This window comes from Xenopus tropicalis, chromosome 1 (genome assembly GCF_000004195.4).
Source record: "Xenopus tropicalis strain Nigerian chromosome 1, UCB_Xtro_10.0, whole genome shotgun sequence".
Lineage (NCBI taxonomy): Eukaryota > Metazoa > Chordata > Amphibia > Anura > Pipidae > Xenopus > Xenopus tropicalis.
The window spans coordinates 140,384,516-140,407,442 of NC_030677.2; the positions used below are offsets into that span (position 1 = coordinate 140,384,516).

At 39.0% G+C, this 22,927-nt stretch overlaps 3 protein-coding genes across 3 annotated transcripts in view; 1 reads left to right on the forward strand and 2 right to left on the reverse strand.

The window, feature by feature from the left end:
• Positions 1-1,344, reverse strand: part of acin1 (apoptotic chromatin condensation inducer 1) — a 47,977-nt gene extending 46,633 nt beyond the window's left edge. Inside the window, exon 1 of the mRNA XM_012953275.2 lies at positions 1,098-1,344. Coding sequence (XP_012808729.2) covers positions 1,098-1,235 — 138 coding nt within the window. The 5' untranslated portion in view covers positions 1,236-1,344. The remainder of the gene's footprint in view (positions 1-1,097) is intronic.
• Positions 1,345-1,399: 55 nt separating this feature from the next.
• c14orf119 (chromosome 14 open reading frame 119) lies at positions 1,400-5,530 on the forward strand. Its single transcript, NM_001016929.2, is given in 2 exon segments — positions 1,400-1,573; positions 4,358-5,530. A coding segment is annotated over 1 exon segment (345 nt). The 5' UTR covers positions 1,400-1,573; positions 4,358-4,363; the 3' UTR covers positions 4,709-5,530.
• A 246-nt stretch (positions 5,531-5,776) lies between these two features.
• On the reverse strand, positions 5,777-22,365 carry lmln2 (leishmanolysin like peptidase 2). Its single transcript, XM_018089620.2, has 14 exons — positions 22,064-22,365; positions 17,556-17,640; positions 17,366-17,417; positions 17,136-17,282; positions 14,649-14,774; positions 14,233-14,317; positions 13,238-13,374; positions 11,571-11,751; positions 10,173-10,242; positions 10,006-10,102; positions 9,821-9,910; positions 8,578-8,700; positions 8,212-8,477; positions 5,777-6,033 (listed from the first exon to the last, which is right to left on the reverse strand). The coding sequence occupies exons 1-14, from the start codon at positions 22,305-22,307 to the stop codon at positions 5,844-5,846; spliced, it is 1,893 nt and encodes a 630-aa protein (XP_017945109.2). The 5' UTR covers positions 22,308-22,365; the 3' UTR covers positions 5,777-5,843.
• Between the last annotated feature and the right edge of the window lie 562 nt (positions 22,366-22,927).

Sequence of the window (22,927 nt, forward strand, 5' to 3'; positions counted from 1 at the left end):
TGGAAATGTGAGAGAAGTAGTATAACCAGCTACACCACTAAACAGTTCTAAATTACAGAGCAGGGGTGCAATGGTGGTGTTACCACATAAGGACATGAAAACATTTCACTCTAAATGCTACTGAAAATTTTCCATCCCCATGGAACACTTTGATGTAGTTGGTCCCTTCATTATACTGCACATATTTGGTCAAACATGCCATAGTTTGTTTAAAAAATGAGCGTGTAATGTCCTTTGCACAAAATATTGATACTGGAGAATATAGAGGATCTTCTCTGACTGTTTAGTTGTGTCACCACCATATTGGAAGTGCACAGAGTAGCCACAGCTCTAAATAAGGTACATTTGCTTAAGAGAATGTTACAAATTCCACAAATCGAGACCCAACAGATCGTAAGCAGGTCGCATGGTCGGGGACACGGCGATTAACTCATGTAAACAGGTGGCTGTAGCCATGGCTTTCTGAGAGAAAAGCCCTTCAACCCCGTCGTGCAAAGCTAAAGTTGATACACTACTGTCCCTACTAGTAAGACCACAGGAAACAAAATACCCGTAGCCAGAAAAGAAAGGGTGATATCAGTTCCACATAGTCCACTTAATTATATAAACACAGACGGGACGCCAAGCTGTTATTGTTCAACTGGATAACATTTATTTGCATGTAACCTTTTATTCTGGTCTAAATTAGTATTTCACTCTAACTAACGTTGATAAGACTCGCTGAATAAACAAACAATTTCTTGTATTATACATGAATTTATTTAATCAGACTACGGCCTGTAAACGTTCTGTGCGCGCACGCACACTGTGGGTAGGGCTTAATAAGTCGACGTGCCCGCGCCCGTAGGAAGATTATAAATCGGGTAAGGGCGGGAAGCTGCCTCCTGCAGCCAGACGCGCATGCGAAAAAACCACAAACAGGAGATCACGCATGCGTGCCAGCTTCTATACTCCTGTACGCATGCGCGATTTCGCTACACCGATAGGAAGAGGAGGGGGTGGCGGGAGCGCGCTAGGTTGTTGTGGGGGGTGCGCGTTGCCGTACTTTTTGCCGTTAAAGCGCTGCACAGGAAAAGTGAGGCACGATATTGACTTACCCCTTTAAGACGCTTCATAAGTGCGCTTTTTTGGCCGCTTTTGGCCAGTCCCCGCTCCTCTAGCGCGGCTCTCAAATCGGTGACCCGTAGGCTGTCAAGCGGCCTTCCGTCCAGCGTTACGTCTTCGAGCTCTGCCATGGTTTGCTTCCTAGAGCCCCACTGACCGGGGAAAAAGATGCACCGGCCGCGGGGCACTGCACGACCGAGCTCCGCTGAACCCGCTGCGTGACGTCAGCCTCGGGCACTTCCGCCTCCAAGCTCGGATCGAGTCGGAGAAACTCTTCCTCCTCCTTCCTGTGACGCAAGTTTAGTCTCCAGCCGCTAGGCCAGCCCCTCAACTTGAACGAAGTATCTCGTTTGTTTCCGGAAATTTAAAGGGCTTTTGAGGACCAGTTTGGGAAGAGCAACAGCGCCACACAGTGATTTTTTTTGTGATCTGCAGTTTCGTGGAATAAATTAGCATTTTTTTCTGACAGGTAAAACTTTTAAAATAAGTACTGTATACTTATCATATTCTTAGGGTGAAGTTATAGGTTTGACGATCTTGTCAAAACAGCTTTTTTTTAGGTAAATCAATCAAAGGAATGTTGACAAGCATTTTTTCAATATGGGCTGTTTGCGGTGTTTTTTTATATAGAACTGCATGTTTCTGTGAATTAGTTTTTTTTAGGTGAGCTCTAATACATCTCCTATAAAAGGAAATGACACCCCCCCCCCCCCCAAAAAAAAGATATTAGATCTGTCAACCAAAATCTAATGTGACTTCTGCTTGAAAAGAGTGGAGTAACTTGATATTTCAGAAATTATACAGAATTTTTTTTATATTTAGAATTTTGTTATGAAGCCTATTACATTTTCATTATTGTGATAGCTAATATATATATAATATAGTATTGCACTCTGCAGTTCTGAATCAGGGAAAGCTTTTTTTATTACTGAAAAATTAGTGATCCCAAATTCGGTCACTAATGTGTGACATTCCTCTGGGGCAGAAAAACCTTTTTGGACCTTCCTTGATTTAGACCTGCAGAGTGCAGTGCTATTTTTCATATAAATATATAACATATCCTGATGACTGTCCCGAGACACATAGATATCTATAGCAGTTTTATTTTGATTAAATAAAGGTTTTTCTTTTAGTACTGTGAATACTTTTACAACCAACCTTTTTAATACAGGTATGGAACCTATTATCCAGAATGCTTGGGACCTGGGGTTTGCCGGATAAGGAATCTTTCCATAAATTAAATCTAATAATTATTTAAAGGAGAAGGAAAGTCATTTTGGCATTTTACTGCCAGGAGATTTGCCACATTAGTGCCACCTAGAACAATACATTTATTCAGCTTATAATGAAGTCTATGGGAGATGGCCTTTCTGTAATTCTAAACTTTTTGGATAATTGGTTTCTAGATAATGGATCCCATACCTGTATATATGATTATATTGATAAAGGTCCTCTATGTAGGACCGAAACGTCGACGTTTCCACTATTGGCTCCGGCAGAAGTCTCTCGCATTAGCGGCAAGGTAGGAAAGTGAAGGAGAGGAGTTAAGGGAAAACTATACTCCAGCAGCAAAACTAGTTTAAAGGAGAAGTAAAGGCTAATTAACATTTATTGATAAAGCGCCAACATATTCTGCAGTGCTGAAAAAAGACTTAACATACCTTCTCAAGTTCTCTCAATAGTGCCCTTAAGTCTCTGCTTGTTTCTGCACCAAGACCGGTGTATATGCCCAGTTAGGAAGACTATGAGAAAGCTTCCTGCTGATTGGCTCAGATCACAAATTCCCAAGGGGGGAGGGAGTTCTTAGCATTCTTGAAGGAGGGGGGAGCAAGAGAGGGGAGAGAGGAGAGAGCTACACAGACGCTGGCACGGGAAAACAAAGATACAAGAACCCCTTTTAATCCCTTTAACATCAAGGGGCTGATTTACTAAGACACGATTTCGAATCCGAATTGGAAAAATTCCGATTGGAAACGAACATTTTGCGACTTTTTCGGTAATTTTGCGATTTTTTCGTATTTTTTGCGATTTTTTTCGGCGTCTTTACGATTTTTGCGTAAAGACGCGAGTTTTTCGTAGCCATTACGAAAGTTGCGCAAAGTCGCAATTTTTTCGTAGCGTTAACACTTGCGCGCAAAGTCGCGCCTTTTTCGTAGCGTTAAAACTTAAAAGGCGCGACGTTTCGCGCAAGTTTTAACGCTAGGAAAAATTTGCGACTTTGCGCAACTTTCGTAATGGCTACGAAAAACTCGCAAAAATCGTAAAGACGCCGAAAAAATCGCAAAAAATATGAAAAAATCGCAAAATTACCAATCATTACGAAAAAAACGCAATCGGACACATTCGGCCCGTTCGTGGGTTAGTAAATGTGCCCCTAGGTGTCCATACAAACAGTGCTTAAGCCTGCCCTGACCCTAGCAACTAGATAGCTGTTTCAATAACAGACTAGACAGGGAAACCATTAAAGTAATTGATTAAACACAACAATTGATAGATCACAGTTAAGCTTTGCATTTCTTAAAACATTCTGGGAAGTGCAATGTGAACCTTTAAAGCTACATGCTGGTCTGACTGGTGTTTTATAAAAACATTAAGTATAGTTTTCCACTATTCCTTTTTACGCTGCTGTCCAGCTGTGTTTACTTTCCCTGTCAAAGCAGTGCTAGAAGTACACCACACTTGCATACTGTATTATTTTTTTTTTATATGAATACAGAGACAAGTCTAAACCCCCATGTATTAAAATTCACTAAGTTTGCCTGTGTGTAGTAACCAGTACGTTTTTTTATTTATACAGGGGGCCAGTAAATGCTACCTGCTAATTGGTTGCTATAGGTTACCACACCTGGGCAAATTTATTGCCTTTTATTACGTCACCCCCCTAAAATGTGAAAACTAGTATAAACTGCATCAAAGCCATGGAGGCACAGTTGAAGTCACAGTTACTGAGATACTATTGAAAACTGTTAGTTGAAAGTCAATAAATATGTGCCCATATCCGAAGTCAGATTTGCAGTTTCGAGTTCTGTGAAAGTCCTGACACTCGTATTATTAAAGTTTTGCCACTCACCCAAAAGACACTGGTTAGCTTATTTTAATTCCAAAGAAGAGAAGCAAAACATTGTAGCATAGGAATATCAAAAACATGCTCTTTGTCCTGAGCTAATATTTTCCATGCATATTTTTACTCTGTTACTCTGATTTGCCAACCTTCTTCATGGCCGTGCTCTCACACAGTTTTCCAATCTTTCAGGTTATGATGGCAACAGAAAACTTCCTCTCTTATATCCCGTTGCAGGAAATGCGATGTGTTCTGCACTGGTTTTCTGACTGGTCAGAATCACAACGCAGTCGTTTTCTTCAGGATCTGTTGTGCAAGGCTGTTCCTGGAAAGCTATGTTTGCTTTTGGATGGATTGGGGTCCCTTCAACTGTCTGCACCACCACCCAGTCTGTTTCAGTGCCAACTTAGACTCTGGGATCAGTGGTTTCAGGGATGGGATGAAGATGAGCGAAATCAATTCTTGCATCGTCTTGAAGAGCAGGATGCTGACTTTGTGGCAAAGTTCTATGAGGAGGTGTCAAGGACTGCAGGAAAGGATTGAGGAAGGGTATTTTCAGTTTAAAACAACAGGAGCTAGACTGGAAGAAACTATGATTAGGGCTCTTGTGGCCAAAGTGCCAGCCAGTTGCATCATTTTGTAAATTCTTTAGGCATCCTGTCTTGTTTTGCCTCTCCTATCTTCTTATCTGCAATGGTTAAGATTTGTATTTTTTTTCTTCCTTCTAAAAATGAAGGGCTTGATTCCATTCTTCCATGTATACTGACATGGTATTTTCTTTTTGTACTTTATTATATTATATAAAACCTTGTGTATCTGGTAGGATAATTGCCAGGTTATCTTTGTGTTGATACATGCAGGGTCTTGCCTTTGTTACGGCTTGTTGAAACTTTTGTAGTTTCAGCTAGGTGTCTCCGCTAATGACTGTGCCACATTTTTTTAGACTTGTCATGATGTCTAGCAATTTAGAATTTTTACATCAAAACTAGCTCTCACACCAGGTCTGCTGGTATTTGTGGCCTTTCTGGTGGATAACTGCTGCTTACTTGTAAGAATTTTCTTTGTAGTCTGTACCAAGAGAGAGTAAAAATGATTGCTGCACCACACACAGCACAACAGCCACCTCCAATCGCATAACTGTGAAGTATATGACTGACATGTGAAGTAGGAGGATCAGAGTCTATGAGCCTGTGGAGACAAATTGAGTGACACATTAGGAGCAGAAGCCAATAAAAATTTGAGTGCTTGGTGACTTGGTTGAGCAAAAAAAAATCATTGACTGAAGGGACAGTTGGTGCAAATAGAGCAACAAAGAAATACATATATATTAATATTCTGCCAAAAGTGAAATGTCATTAAAATGTTTAAATAAATTCTTCTTTCTTTTCTTTAGTTCTTGATATTTAAAGATCACAACTTTTTGGGAATTATTACACTTTACATTTAAAGTAAATGGAAGGATATAGATGGGTCAGCTGAAAGATAATCTATTTGTATGGTTCAAAGAAGATCTGTAAGCCTGGGATTACAAAATCTTTACTCATACTAGAATTCCTCAAAAACAAAACTGTTTGTGGAATGTCCGTAGATGTGTAATAACAAATAGGGCCACAGGGTTGACATCCCTGTTGTATGCCATGTAGAAGTAGCATAGTAAGGTCTGTCTGTGTTTAATGTCTCACCTGATGCTGACTGTAGAAAAGAAGGAGGAATTATATATTATAAATGGAGTTCCATCTTGATTCATGTTTAGCAAAGAAACCACTGGTGTGTCTGCTGATGGTGAAGGGGGGCAATCTGTGGACCATTTTCCCACAATAGAAAATGATAAATCTACCTCTTTATTCATACGGGGTTGAAGAAAGCATCTGTTATATAAGGGAAAGAAAATCTCAGTGGCTCAGTTTACAACAAAAAATTTCAAAACAGTACATTGCAAAAAAGAACAGCCATGTGAGACTATTATTCCCCACAGTTTTTCTTCTATCACTTAATTTATTCCCGTCCATAAAATGGTTTTAGGAGATGTTTCTTACTATAGAGTTCTGTGTTATTTTATTGAGCCTATAAACTTGCAAAAAGTATACAATAAACTTGTTTCAGGTCTACTAGATACTCATTTATTAGAACTTACACTGCAACATTTGCAGGTTTGTGAATGTGTTATGCCACCATTTCCCTCGGTATGCTGGTAATGGGAATTTTCATTTTTCAGGATAGAAGTTCCATCCTCAGTTAGTAAACACGTTACACAGTCTAGAGCAGGGGTGCCCAGACTTTCTCCCCCGGTGATCTACTTTAGCTCCTCCTCGCATACCCAGTAAACACGCTGCACTTCCACATTTCCCGGCTTAGACGCGACCCACCAGTAATCCACGGGGGACGACTGGTGGACTGCGATTGACATTTTGGCCACCCCTGGTCTAGAGGGTCGGCATCCTCACAGGAACAACAAGAGAGAAAGTGACTGGTACAACGAGTGTAATGCAAGTGGGGCTTAGCCCCTGCTTGTTTATTGAAAGTGTAGCTGCAATGTTTTGGGGGGGAGTACCACTTGGTCAGACAGCATTGCTATACATGAAATCCACATTGGGATAATTTTTCCCTAAATTTAGATTGGGGGTAAGCTAAGCTGTAATAGTCTACTAGTTTGGCTCAGGAATTGTCTCCACCTGTAGTATATGTTAGCTCACAAATTAGCTGGAGAAGGTCAAACATTACTACTTGGAAGGGAATAGTTTGGGAAAGGGATGATATGTCGAGAACAAAAAGCAAGACTGAGTCAATTCACCTGTGCAAACTCTGGGGTTCAGTAGTATCACCCTAAAGCTTTGAAAACGTACAAATATTTTAGATCTTCCAAAATAGCGTTTAGTTTAAAGAATGTAAATTAAATCTTAATATCTTCTATCTATTTTCAGCAGAAGCAACACATTATGTTTGCACTTTGATAAGCACAGATGGTAGCTCCACCGAGAAGCCTAAGTAATATGAACAGCTATGCTCAAATGTGTGCCCTCTGCAAAAATTCATAGGCCGTTGTCATTATTTTTTTCTAAACAAACAGCAAGACACCCCCTTAAAAATGCCTACATATCAAAATGGAACTGTGATCCTAAAACATAAGCATGCATAATAAATTTCTTTTTTTTTTTTTTAATTTAATTGAATCACTAAAGTGCATAACATTTGTAGACTGGAAATAGAGAATAAGAGTGGAGAGACCCAAAACACTGAAGTTACTAGAATCTTCCCTTAATTATTCACTAGGTGACCACAAAGAGCTTAAAGGTGGAGCTGGGCAAGCTACAAGTATATACTTTACACTAACGCCGTGCTGTCCACCTTATTACATGTAGTGGGCCAATAATATCTCCTACAGCATGTTGGAGAGCTAGATTAAATAAAAATGATGATGTCATATAGTCTATGGAGCCTCTGAAAAGACTTGTGGCCATAAAAATCCTTTAGTGGGCCACATCTGGCCCAGGGTCTGTTTGTAATCTATGGATTTTGCGCACTTGTTTAATATATTTACATACTTGAGCACTATATTTGAGCACTATTGTATTTTTGAAGATATTTTATTTTAACTAACATAGAGAATGAATGAATTGCACTTGACACTAATTAAATTATCCTGGCTGTTGAGTGATAAATAGGTGCAATTATAGGGGATGTCTTCCTGTCTTTTTCTATTGTAAACTATACATTCAGCAAGATTTTCCTTCACAGATTTATGGTCTTCTCCAGGCATTTGGTAATTCCAGATCTCCCTTGTGTACACCTTGTGCTTTGTACCTTGCATGTTATTCAGCAGCTACGTTAAAGTATTACTTTAAATAGGATTAAATGGATGCACTTTTGTGTGGATTTTTGCACTTAAATGTTGTGTACTTCTAGTTTCTACCATTTTTCCCCAAATAGTTTACATGTAAACACATAATTTACAGATAATATAGCATATACACATTCAGCAGTTCTATTCCTTTCCTTAGCATGTTTGACATCTTTTTGCAAAGTTTTGCATCCTTTCCATACTTTACCTCTGCACTCCTGCTTTCTGAGCAATGACCCCCAGAACCTCATCCAGGAGAAAAGATCTCATTTCTGAGGTCCATTTGTGACTTTGGGACACTTCCACTTGCACTCTAAAATGCACAGTTCCCCCTGTAGGGTACAGAGTGTTTTCCGTAACTGTGGTATTTTGCTCAGTGACTGGGCTAGGAGTTAGTGAAGCAACAAGAAGGGGTTGGAATCCCATACATAAGCGACCAGATGGGCATTGAATAAACCCTTCATAACCCGCAATCTGCACGGTGAGAAAAATCAAGAAGAAATTTTAGTAAATAGAATTCCCTGGTTTTCTAAAAAAATATTTTGCTTTCAGCTTAAACATGCCAACAACACACCTGAATCCAAGCTCCCGCTGGACAGTCAGTCCATTCTGATTCTTGAACTTTGACCTGGAAGTAGTTTTCACCAAGGCACTGATGCAGATAACAGCGGCCTCTGAACTCTGGATTCAGTGGGGCCTGTAACATGAACCCAATGAATGTCCCAAACATTGTCATCCTGCATTCATTTGTGCTGTCTTGCATGTCAGTAGGTTACCTTTTGTGGCCTGTTAATTCTATTTTTTTTTGTTAGGCCTGCACTCTCTTGACACATGTATTCCAGTTTCCTTTAGGTGAGAGGCATCTGCTGTAATCATTATATAGCTCTGCATATGGTCTATATTATATTATAGTCATTGACTATCTTCCTCAGGGCATTGCAGATGCTCTTTATGGTAATTAAATATTGTCTGTAGTGAAACCCAATTTTGAATTTAGACCAGTGTGTATCTATATGCGTGATATTTTTGTTACTTAAAAAGGACACAACTGTCCATTTACAGTTTTTAAAGGGGAGCTAGACAGGTAGGTCACATAATAGTTGTGTTTATAGTCACACAGAGTGGCCTGTAACTAACTTTACTAGGAAATTAGATGCTAAACTATGCGTGGCATAGTTGCTCTTGGCCAACTCAACCTTTACTTTAACTTTTAATTCCTTTGCAATGGTTTTCATAATTTATTTTTTTATAGTTTTTGAATTATTTGCCTTGCTCTTCTGCCTCTTTTAGCTTTTAAATGGGGGTCACTGACCCTAGCAGCCTAAAACTATTGCTCTGTAAGTCTACAATTTTATTGTTATTGTTACTTTTTATTACTTATTTTTTTTAAGCAGGCCCTTTATTATTTATATTCCCATCTCTTGTTTAAACCACTGCCTGGTTGCTAAGTAAAATAAGGCCATAGCAACTAGATAGCTAATACACAAATGCTGAACAAAAAGCTAAATAATGGAAAAAAAACATAAAAATGAAGACCAATTTTAAATTGTCTCAGAATGTCAATGTCTACATCATATTAAAAGTTAATTTAAAGGTGAGCTACCCCTTCAATAACTGAAATGCAAGCTCTTTTGGGCAGGGCCCTCTTCACCTCATGTATCAGTTATTGGTAGCTTTGTATGGTATCTGTATGTTAAGTTTATACACCCATTTATTGTACCCTGTGAAATATGTTGGTACTTTATAAATACATGGTAATAATCTCAGAATGTTTACTACCAATACAGTGGGTTTTAATTTGTATGTCACACACTTACCCCCTTTGTGAGATTTGAAAAAAAGCACCGACTCTGTGCGTGAAATATTTCATCTGGGTCCCCACCATCTTGATGCAGCCAGCATTCCCCCTGCAACAGTGGGTGAAACTGTATGTAACATGAAGGAAGACTTATGTGCATGTAAACATTTTGGTAGTGTTGTCAGTGTTGCCAGGAGTACTTACACCACGTATAAGGGGGCTGTATATGTGACATCCCTCTAGGTAGGGATCTGTAGAGCAGTTGCCTTTGTCCAGATGCAGATGGTGACAACCTAGGTTGCTTTAAGAAGATAACAATGTTATAACTTAGATGTGCCATAAACTTGTTCTTGCATTATGTTAACACCCACCTTCCGGTACAGAAGAATCCATTGGAAGTGTCTTGACATGTGGTGGGAAGACCAAAAGATCTACCTGCACCTGAATAAAAAGAAAACTGTTTAGTTGGACTGATCAATATTTTCTGCACCAAGGAAAATTATCATTGTGTCCCCAGGAAAAATTCATAGAACAATAATATAATTGGAGTAAGAATTATCATTACTAGGGGGCCCATTTACTATAAGTCATGTTTATTTGTTTTCAAGATTAGTGAGATTTCAAGATTGTGCAAAAAACATTTTTTCACCATTTACTAAGCGTCAAAATAGTGAAAAATCCGAAAGTAAAACCACGGCATCTAAAACCCGTTGAGGTCATGTAAGGTCATGAAAGATTGTTATAAAATGACCTAATCTACTAATACTACTAATCTACTAATAACAGATTTACTGTAAAAAAAAAAAGTTTCCAGGTATTTATCACATTTTCTTTCCAAAAGAATTTGGAAGCCGAACCTGCCTAAATCCATTCAGACAATAGTAATTTTTCTATTGTGCCTCGAGAATTCTCAAGAGTTATGTCCATTATTTGTTCTCAGCTCAAGGAAATAAAAGTGACAATAAATACTCAAAACTGAAAAAACACGATACGTGCAGAGAAAATTTAAGAAACATTTTACATTTTTGCACATTGTGGTACAACGCCAGAAATGACTCCATCCCAATTTGTGCAAGTGCAATAATGCTAAGAGATCAGGTGCAATCCTGTTAATCCTGCTGCATACCGGGCAAAAAAAAAGTTGGTGAATTGTTTCTAATATTGTGCTTTGCACACTGGATTTGCGCATCTAAATTACCCCATTATGTGTAAATTTATGTTTTTTCAGGTGTTTTGAGTTTCTGTGCAGGCCACTCCTTTTAATTTATGTCTTAAAGTGACACTAAAAAACTACTCTCACCTGGAAACTGCTATTCACTTTGCTTATTTTGTTTTTTTAATTAACAAAAAAAAAAAAATTTAAACTTTAAATGTTACTTATACTGTATGTCATGTTTGTTTTGCTGATAGGACTGCTTTTGTAAGTAATTGTTCCTTGAAGTTCCTAAACCTGACTGTTTTGCCAACATGGCTGTTCCTTCTCAAACTCAGTTATAGCTTCTAATGCTAACGGACCTCTTGCAACACAGATTTGGCAGCCCCCTCATAGAGGAACCACATATGTAATGTAAAAAAATCGGCCAAATACTTTTAAGGCAAAATATAAGGCTATATATAGCATGCAAAGCCAATGTTATGATAGATGTATGTAGCATCTAGCATTTAATTCATACATAGTCACCGGAAAAGGTTATTCCCTCACTGGTTGTCCCCTAAACCTAGCCACAATACAACTGATAAAAATCCCAAATAACCCCTAGGATTCTTACCTTTACCCCACGTTAGTTGACCTCTAATGGTGGTATTAACCTTGTACCAGCCCATGTCCGTAAAGGCCGCTAGAGTGATGGGATCTAGATGTGTGAGGTGGGGTGGACTCAGCAAGGGGGTCATTATGGAACCCTGAAAGATACGTGATTCCCAGTGGGAGGAAGGCGAGTTTGGAAATCCCTGTTGGAAAGAAGAAAGAATTCTAATATCCAGTGTTGTACTCATGATTTCCTAATGGCTCCCTTTACTCAAAGTCAAATGTATTAATACCTTTACAAGGTATTATATTGCTTAAAATAACTTTTCCCATGGTTCATGAAAACACTACATGCAACCATTTCATTAGTCATTAGGCCATTTTCTGTGACTATATACTGTAGGTATAGGACCCGTTATCCAGAATGCTTGGGACCAAGGGTATTCCGGATAAGGGGTAATTTGGATCTCTAAACCCTAAGGGGCTGATTTACTTACCCACGAACGGGTCGAATGGAGTCCGATTGCGTTTTTTTCGTAATGATCGGTACTTTGCGATTTTTTCGGATTCTTTACGAATTTTTTGTTACCAATACGATTTTTGCGTAAAAACGCGAGTTTTCCTATCCATTACGAAAGTTGCGTAAAAAGTTGCGCATTTTGCGTAGCGTTAAAACTTACGCGAAAAGTTGCGCATTTTTCGTAGCGTTAAGTTTTAACGCTACAAAAAATGCGCAACTTTTCGCGTAAGTTTTAACGCTACGAAAAATGCGCAACTTTTTACGCAACTTTCGTAGTGGATACGAAAAACTCGCGTTTTTACGCAAAAATCGTATTGGTAACGAAAAATTCGTAAAGAATCCGAAAAAGTCGCAAAATGTTCGTTTTCAAGTCGGAACTTTTCCAATTCGGGTCGGATTCGTGGGTTAGTAAATCAGCCCCTTAGTCTACTAAAAAAATCAATAAAACGTTAATTAAATCCAATAGGATTCTTTTGCATTCAATAAGGATTAATTATATCTTAGTTTGGATCAAATACAAGATACATTTTTATAAGATATGTTTTATTATTACAGAGAAAAAGGAAATACATTTTAAAAATCTGAATTATTTGATTAAAATGGATTATATGGGAGACGGGCTTTCCTGGATAACAGATCCCATACCTGTACTATCATTATACTACTTCTGCATCAATTTTAGGTTATTTCTATGTTGTGTGTTTGTTTAAATGTACAAAGTATTTATGCTTTACACGCAACAACATCAGATGGTTAAGTTAACCCTTGCCTTTGCCTTAGACAAAGCATTTTTATGTATATACTGGTATGGGATTGCTTATCTGGAAACCCTTTATCCAGAAAGCTCCAAATTACGGAAGGTCATATACAATTCAGTCCATTTTAAGCAAATAATGCTAATTTTTAAGAACATTTAGCTTGTACTTGATGGTAACTCAGCTGCATGAATCCATATTGGTGGAAAAACATTCCTATTGGGTTTATTTAATGTTTAATTGATCTTCAGAAAATTTAATGTAGGAGGATCTAAATTATGGAAAAATCCCTTATTCAGAAAACCCCAGGTCCCACACATTACAGATTATGGTTTATATGCTGTACCCTATACTCTATACTATATATACCGTATATGTATACTATACCTTAGTGACTTGAAATATACCCCTCACCTTATTCTCCAGAGGTGCCCCCACACCTTCTACTCCTAGATGCTCCCCCATTTTCTGCATCACAGTTGGGGTGTATATACAGAACTGACCATTTTCATCTGTATTTGTCACACGAGAACGAGAGGAGCAAGAATCCCCTATAAGTGATTTGGAAGCAAAAGGATATCTATCACATGAACAGAAAATAATAATATAGGAAACGAGCAAGACCTTTCTTATCTTAAAAGTGAATGATGTGGTAGAGGATTCTAAATTCAAAAGTTTTGTGTTAAAAAGGCTTATTTAAAAAGTTCTTTGGTAGTTGTGGGTAGAAGATTATGTCTAAAATGTGCCACATTAACAAAGTGTACACAACCCACCCTTTTGAACAAAAAGGCTTTCCTAAGTGAGGGAATACAGGGTTATGGGATATAGCTCTCAGTACAAGTGAGGGAATACAGGGTTATGGGAGATAACTCTTAGTACAAGTTGATCCAGGGACTGGTCTGATTGCCATCTTGGAGTCATGAAGGATTTTTTTCCCCTCTGCGGCAAATTAGAGAGGCTTCAGATGGGGTTTTTTGCCTTCCTCTGGATCAACTAGTAGTTAGGCAGGTCATATATAGGCATTATGGTTGAACGTGATGGACATATGTCTTTTTTCAACCCAGCTTACTATGTTACTATGTTACTAAGCATGACATGGACTTTTAAAAAAAAGTATAACAAGAAAATAGCTTATATGTATACCCCTATAAGTAGTCATTTCCCTGTGCAAACAGTATTGCAGTAAAGGGTTGCTGAATATTGCAAAACATCCAAATTCAGGGATCGGCAATGCAGTGTGCTATTTATGAAAGAGTAAATTACTTAAGCATGTGATAGGCATACCAGCCCATGCCAATAAGCCCTCTATTAATTACCAAGAGCACTAGATCGTATTAAACTCATTCTAGAAACTTTATCTTATTTGATTTTCTTTTCTAAGCACCTGTTATGTAAGTGTGTTCCCTTACCATACTCTACAAGGCTGCAGTCTAGCCAGCTTGCATACAGACTACTGGAAAATCCAAGGGTGTGGAGTAGTTCGTGGAGGGCTACCTGCAGGGGGAAATCAATGACAACCAAAAAATATTAGGTTGCAAAATAGCTATTAGCTGCAAGGTTGGCCGTCTATAGACAATGGGGGGGGTTATAATTATAAACAGTTATCTGAAGGCACAGTGGTGCTAAAAATAGCCAAAACTGTGTTTGTGCACTAATTTTTGGCAACCAGTAACATATTTGCTTCCATTATTTAATCCACAGGAGCCTGGTCAAAGCTTATTGTTTTGGTTGCTATAGGCTACTGCACTGGTACAAATATGTCAGCATTATTGTGTATTAATGCCAGTGACTTCAACACAGGGTTTACAGCCCTGGAAGTGTTTACCTGAATGATGTGTGCTTGTTGGTATTCTTCTTCTCTCAGATGATCAGCACAAAACACAATCACCCCAGCAAGAGGACGCCCAGTTGGATCTTGCTGACAGTAAGAAGCATAGGCAAAAACAGAAGGCTTGAGAAGAAAATCACACAGGGAAAAGTTTGATAAGTATTTGCGAGATACACATAATGCAGGTTATGAGGCATATACAGAACAACACAACACAACAGAAGTATCAGCATGGTCTCGCTATCATACAAATGGAATCAGATCATTTTTTTCTATTAAGCTTCCTAGGATGTTACTTGATGCACAGCCGGACATACGGGCATGGAGGAATGTGTTACTGAGTTACTGGGTTACTGAGATCAGAGTATTTAGGATTTACAAGGGTTATGGGACAGTAGTGATTCAGATTACTGACATTCACAATAAATTGTGTTTTGAAATCAGTTTTTCATTTTCTACACCTCAACAAAGGAAAGACTTTGGAAAAAAGATACGCCAGGGCTAAAGGCTGGTGTAAATATATAACAACAGATTTATCCTTTAAATGGACAATAGGAACAAATATAATGTATTATACTTTACTATCAGGACAATGCATAGCCACACAGTTACAATGATACAACACCTCCTGAGTTGATACAGGAAAGCACTATTGGGATTTTAAAATAGAACAGTTCTTCAGGTTTTAAAGAAAATTGCTTTTCAAAAGGACAGTACAGGTATGGGAACTGTTATTTGGAATATTTTGCACCTGGCGTTTACTGCATAAGGGCTCTTTCTGTAATTTAGATCTCCATACCTTAAGTCTACTAACAAATAATTTAAACATGAAATAAACCCAATAGCATCCAATAATGATTAATTATATCTTAGTTGGGGTCAAGTACAAAGTACTGTTTTATTATTACAGACAAAAAGGAAATATATTAGAATACCTTAGATCAGTGCTGTCCAACTGGCGGCCCTGCGGCCCGCGACCCCCCTCTGTGTGGCCCCCCACCTGTCTGGCTGCTTTGATGGCTTACTCTTGGTAAGCTTTAAATGGTATCAGTACTGTGATTAACTGCCCCCCCTGCATGGTTCTCACCTCAGATTCAGGCTGTAATCAGGCTGTATTGTTTAAATATGTAATCCCCTGTGTTGTTCACACTTTTTAATCTCTGCATTATTCACCCCCTGCAGTGTTCACACCTCAGGCTCAGACTGTAATCACCCATATTGTTCCCCTGTTCACACCTCAGGAGCAGTAGAAACCCACAAATAATCCCTGCACACTACAAAAAGAACTGAGGTGGTACTTCAATTAAAAAGTTTTTTAATATATAGTTATTGTGCAGACTGCAGGAGCAGTGCCAGCATTGTGTCACTGTAGGCTGCCTGTGTGTGCCATACACACAGGCATCATAAGGCAAGCAGAGTATGGCACACACAGGCCAAGTATGGCACAAACCAGCCAAGAATGGCAAACACAGTGAAAGTATGGCACACGCAGGCAGGGTAGGGAAGGCAGAGTATGGCACACACAGGCAGGGTAGGGCAGGCAGAGTATGGCACACACAGGCCAAGTATGGCACAAACCAGCCAAGAATGGCACACAGTGAAAGTATGGCACACAGGCAGAGTATGGCACACACAGGCAGGGTAGGGAAGGCAGAGTATGGTACACACAGGCAGGGTAGGGCAAGCAGAGTACGGCACACACAGGCAGGGTAGGGAAGGCAGAGTATGGTACACACAGGCAGGGTAGGGCAGGCAGAGTTTGGCACACACAGGCCAAGTATGGCACAAACCAGCCAAGAATGGCACACACAGTGAAAGTATGGCACACAGGCAGGGTAGGGAAGGCAGAGTATGGCACACACAGGCAGGGTAGGGCAGGCAGAGTATGGCAGGTTTTTGCTGTACTACAACCATTAATATGGGTATGGTCACGTGACCATACCATGGGTGTGGTTTCAAGTGGGTGCGGTTTCAAAAAGGGGAGTGGTCAAAACTGGCTTCCATTATCGGCCCTCTACCACGTAGGTCGGAAAAATTCCGGCCCTCAGTACAACAGAAGTTGGACAGCACTGCCTTAGATTATTTACTTAAAATGGAGCTTATGGGAGAGGACCTTCCTGTAGTTTGGAGCTTTCTGGATAATGGGTTTCCAGATAACAGATCCGATACATAGATCTTGTACTTGATGATAATAATGCCAGCATACATCTTTCTATTGCCTTTATTTACTTTATGTAGAATTTACAGTCTAACATTGTGCCAAAGCAGTAGATTCAACGTTTCTCGGTTGCCTTTTGATCTATGCTACATGCGCTAATAGACAACATGCAGTGTTGCCAGATCAAAATATGTCAGCATTAAAAGGGTTAAATGATTTTTAGTATCATTAAGGTATTGTATTCCTTGTTTTTTTTCCTAAAAAATACCAGATCCCAAGCATGCTGGATAATATATCCCATTCCTGTATATTCAGTTGGGCCTCACCTGAGCTGCACATTTATGCGTCTGAGACACCTGCACGTACAACAGGAAATCAGTATCAGGAACACCAGCACCATCCTCAATCACAGTCCTTGGCTCTTTTTCCAGAGCAGTCCACACTTTTATTCCATGTAAGTGAGAGTCAGGGATCTAAGGGGTTATTAGACAGATTCATAAAAAACTACAAGTTTAAAATACCTGCAATTCTGAACAGTACACTGAACATAACCTACCGTGACATCCAAACACTTTTCCCCTTGGTAAGAAGTTTGCATGTATGCACACCTGTCAATGGGAAAAAGACTTAGTGGCAGAAATAAATTGTACATTTTTCACCAAAACTTTCTCAGAGATAATGTCAGGAACTGTTCTAGATTGCTTCTTATAATTAATGGGTATAATGATCTAAAGAATGTCTCTTACTTGTTTTCATTGGGCACTCTCCAGACTGAGCGGCAAAATCTACTAATGTCTCGGTTCAACAGGAGGGGCCCCTCAGATCTATGCACTAGAAAAAGAGTCAAATAAACATCACATTTAGCTTAATTCAAATATTCAGCTTCCTTGTTTGAAAAGGTTCATGTGAGCTTAAAGGAAAACTATACCCCCAGAATAGATACTTAACCAACAGTATTATAATACAATGTGGCCTTTTAAAGGGGACCTGTCGCCCTAAGAAATAATTCCAAATCCTTATCCATCATGTTACTTGAGCAAAATAAACTTTAATATTTTACTTTAATTTATTTTTTTCCCCTTCACTCTTGGACTTACAATTACAGGCAGCAGGTCAGCGCCATTTTGTATACACTTTTATTAAGGAAAGCTTTGTATCACAACCAAATTGCATGCATTTGCCATCTAGGTGATGAGTGGGAAGTTAAAGTAAATGTAATTAAAAAGTTGTCAATCATATTGCCTGCCCCACCTCTAATGTATAATTTGGGTTTCATGTTTAATTTGTAAAGGACTTTTATTATACAGCTTTTTATGTGTGTGTGTGACAGGTCCCCTTTAAAGAATCTTACCAAACTGGAATATATATATATATCAGTAAATATTGCCCTATTGGTCTGTGTGCCCCCTCAGAGATCACCTGACAGGAAATAATGCAGCTCTAATTGTAACAGGAAGCAGAGTGGGAGTAAAAGACAAAACTTTGTCCACTGATTGGCTGATGTGACCTAACATGTATATGTGCCCTTAGTTTGTTTGTGTGCACCATGAATTGTGGCGGCCCTTAATATTTCAAATGTCAATTTTCTATTTATGATTACCCAATTTATTGGTAAAGTTTTCCTTCAGGGCCTACGTCTGTTAAACTATAACTCTGTAAATGTAGGTCTCTATAAAAATATATCACATAAAACAGCTCATATGTAAAACCCTGCTTCATACAAATTATCCATTTTTATAAAAATATACTTTTAGGTAGCAAGTGCCATTGAGTAATCCTAAATAAAAAAATGGCATTTTAAGAATTAAGGGCCGCCCCCTGGGATCATAGGATACACAGTGCACACAAACAAGCCAAGGCACACATACGTGTTAGGCCCAATCAGCCAATGAATGGGCCGAGGTCTGCCTTTTGCTTCCACACTACTTCCTGTTACAGTTAGAGCTGCATTATTTCCTGTCAGGTGATCTCTGAGGGAGCACACAGCCCATCACAAAATGGTGGTGTCAGGATCAGCCAGGATTCAAACACCACTTGGGGTGTTCCTGGCGGCGTGCATTTGCCTCTTGAGTCACTGGAGGCATTTTGGGCTAACTTTGTCTGATTCTTCTATTTTCTGTCTCCTACTTTCTGTCTGCTCCCTTTCCTCCGCCCACCTCATTAACCTGTTTTGGATTCCGCCTCTGCCTGCCGTTCTTTATTCAGTGTGTATATCCATTGTGTGCACTGTTACGTCACTAATTATTAAAGTTCTTCACTACCATCATGGCCTCTGACACCAGTTCTGTGATCTATGGTTACACTCCGGGTTACCCAGTCTTCAGGCTCCCACCTTCCTGGTACTCCATGGCGTCTCCTCAGGGATGATGTAAAAGATGTAAAAGGGCAATATTTACTGACATATTTTCCAGTTTGGTAAGATTCTTTAATAAGCTACTTAATATGATGTAAATAATCTGTTGGTAAAGTATTCTTTCTGTGGGTATTTTCCTTTAAGGAAAACCAGTGACCCATAGTCATATAGAGGCCACAGCAATCTGAAAAAATCCCACTTTTCCTGGAATCTACTAGTAGGGTTGCCACATTGCTGAATAAAAAAAGGTAACCCTTCTCAGTGGCTTTAGCTTGACATTCCTTCTGGCGTCAAAGTGGAGACTGATGGACACCGCTCAAGGTACCACACATTGCTTACATGTGTAGCTGCCTTTTAATGAATTAATAATATCTGTTGAACATGTAATGCAAAAAGACACGCTGGAAGAAACCCTAGTCATACAACACTTATGTATTATTCCTCGCCAAGGTTTAGCTGTAGCATTAACTCTTGTGAAGGTTTACAGAGTGTGCAGTGACCCCTCTAAGGTAAGGGCACTCAGCCCACAAGAGTTACCTGTGGATACTGACTTGCATGCAGTTTGTCACTCATGTCAGCAACACTGGGCTATGCCTGGCAATGCAGGCTAATGGCTCAGTGTTTCCCAGCAACAGGATAGAGTTGCCGAGGAAACGCTACTTACCCAATCTACAAACAAGCTTGTGTGGGACTATTGCCTTTATTTTCAACAACTATCCTGCTGTCTTTAAATGCTGTGTGTAAGTTACCAAACTGGATTTAAACAAAACCCACACAAAATGTTTCCTAATTATATGCAATATATATAACTATATTGAACCACAAGGTTTATTAACATTTTAAAGTGTATGTAAATTGATAGTATTGAACTATAAAATATACAGTGACAGAGTAATAGAAGAAAAAAGCACTGCGGTGAGGTTGGGCTTCTAATCTGAACGAAATCATAGATGTCTAATTTGGCCTCCTCCATGTGCTGTTAAACTACAACTCCCAGAACCACCTGATAGCCTCCATTTGTGGGAGTGAAGAAAAACGTATCTACCCCTACAGAACCAGTATAATTTTTTAGAGCTCAATATCTCACTTTTTGGTTAACAATTTTTTGGCATTTTTAATCTAAGGCAACTCTTTCATAACAACAATGGTGGCCAGAAGGTGGTCCCTCTTGCTAGTTTGCCTCACATTTACAAAAAAAGAAAATCTGGTCTAATCTTAATCATTGTTATTTAAATTAAAAAAGTGTTTAAGGCTAATGCGATTTTTAAAAAGAATATAGATTGCCAGTACCTAAGCCGTCAATACTACTTTAAATCGATTATCACTTTGAATCGCTACAAGACTCTTTTTGATGATTTTACAAAGAAAGCATTGTCATTCAAAACTATGGGAATCCCTGAAAGTAAAACCCACTGAGCGGGAAGTCGCTGCGATTTCCCCATTGCACTGAATGTAATTTCTAATTCTGGATGGGGAATATGACACCTGGATTTATGGGAAATAGAATCGCTCCGTTGTTAAAATTTCTAGTAATCACTTGTTAGGAAAAGACGAGCGACTGGAACTCGCTTTTTAAAAATCGCAACGACTAAATCTCCCCGTGGGACATTAGCCTAAAGAAGGAATCCGAACACAATTGCCAACATGATGTCTTTAATTTATATACAAAGATTAAATATTAGATGCACTCATAATTTATAAGTTGTTCTAGACTGTAAGCAAACATATGAATTACATATGAACCAAGAAACTCAATTACACACATCTTCTGGAGAACCCAACACACAGACTCCACCTTGTATCTTATTATATCCCCATACTTTATTGTCCCCAACATTCATTACAGAACCTAATCCCACCAAAACTGCAAAATCATAGTGATGCCAAAATACATTATAAAGGAGGAAAATGACATGCTCACATGCGCAGTCACCAATATTATACATATTTTGGGGTACAGTACAGGAGCATACAAGTACACCTTTAAAGCCCAAACCACCTTAAGAGAACTGGCCAGCACCTGTTAATACTATACATTCTTGTTCAAAACCAGACAGGTTGTTAACTTATAAATGTATCTCTCTGATGCTTATCAAGATACAGTATATGTAAGTGGTGCTTGTGGACTGGAGCTTCTGGGTTCTTATCTCTACAATGCAGTGTGTTTGTCACAAAGAGCAGATATGTACCATCTTCTTATCAGTTCAGACACACGCCATGCCATACAACGTGGCATTTTTAGTGTGTAAAGCGATGGATTTAATTTTTTATTTGGTCGTAAAATAGAGATAAAATGTGCATGCACAATGCAAAAGATTTTACTGCTATTGTCAGGAATTTGTAATTAGTGTTTGGTGAAAGTAAGAGAAACTGTATTAATGGAATATTCACTACAAGATCCCTATGCATATGAAGTAATTCCCACAACAAGTAATTAACCCTCTTGTTTCCCTGCAGAACTATTTTCTGAATTTTACCCTGACAGATTTGGTAGGAGCACGGTTGATTTTTAATGCCACTTTCTAAATGTTTTTGAATTAGAATTCCCAGCATTCATCTCACAGCCAAAGGCTGTCAGGGGTGTTAGAGTTGTAATTTAACGTCATTTGGAGGGCCATACTCTGCCCAGTACCATGCACTTTTGAATTCCTTGCGATATTTTAGAAAAGAAATGCTATGAAGCTATAGTGCCACCTCAAAAACCTTCTGCTCATTTACTATTTATTTACACTGGAGCCTCCACCAATTAAATTTGTTTTTCTTTACAGCGAGTATCTCAGTGGAAGCTCAGTATCATACATTACTTATAACAAACTCTGTTATAGCTACCACTGGCTAAGTCACTGTGAGCCTCCACAAATGGAATGAAATACTTAAATGCTCAAAGTTTCTGTTTCTCACCTGAAAGTGCAGTGGAGAGCATTTGTGTTACTTCTTGCAGGGCAATCCTCAGTTGTCTTATTTGTCCTTGACTGACAAGAGCATTCTCACCCAAAAGATACCACGGAGTCACCCTGAGAGGCTGGAAATAATCCGAAGGGGTGGAACGGGGGAATAGACGGGGCACTCTGGAGGAAATATCCTTTGAAGATACCACAGGGGTTTCTCTCTGAACAGAGTCATGAATACAGGCCGAAAGACACATGCTTGCTATGAAAGACAAGCCGAGCAGTCTGTAAATCTGAAAACTTTCATAAAGAATGAACATTCTGAAAGAAATTAAACAGTATAAATAGTCAACCAGTGACTTAGTTTGCTAAATCCATTAGCCAGCTAATAGGCCCACTCTAACTGTCCAGTCTTCTAATTCCCATTTTACCTTTTGACTGCCTTTGTATGAACAGCCTAGAAAAGTTGACCAGCTAGTTTCTATGGCTCGGGAAGTTACTGATCAAGAAACAGAGGGAGAGAGAGAGAAAGGGAGACGTAAGGGGGGCAGAAAGCGTGAAAGAGGAGGATGAAAGCCAGGTGTGAAACAGAGGAGGAGTAAGAGAAAAAGCAGAGAGGATGAATGATAAGACAAAGATCATTGTATTTATGTTTGAAGAATGCCAAAGTATATTTATAACAAAACACATACATGGATAGCAATGTAGAAGTAGGTGCTTGGTGAATGCTGCCTGGTAAATTCCTTAGCAAAGGTGAAACTACATACGAAAAAAAAAAAAAAATGGAACTTGCAAGTACAGGTATAGGACCCGTTATCCAGAATGCTCGGGACCAAGGGTATTCCGGATAAGGGGTCTTTCCGTAATTTGGATCTGC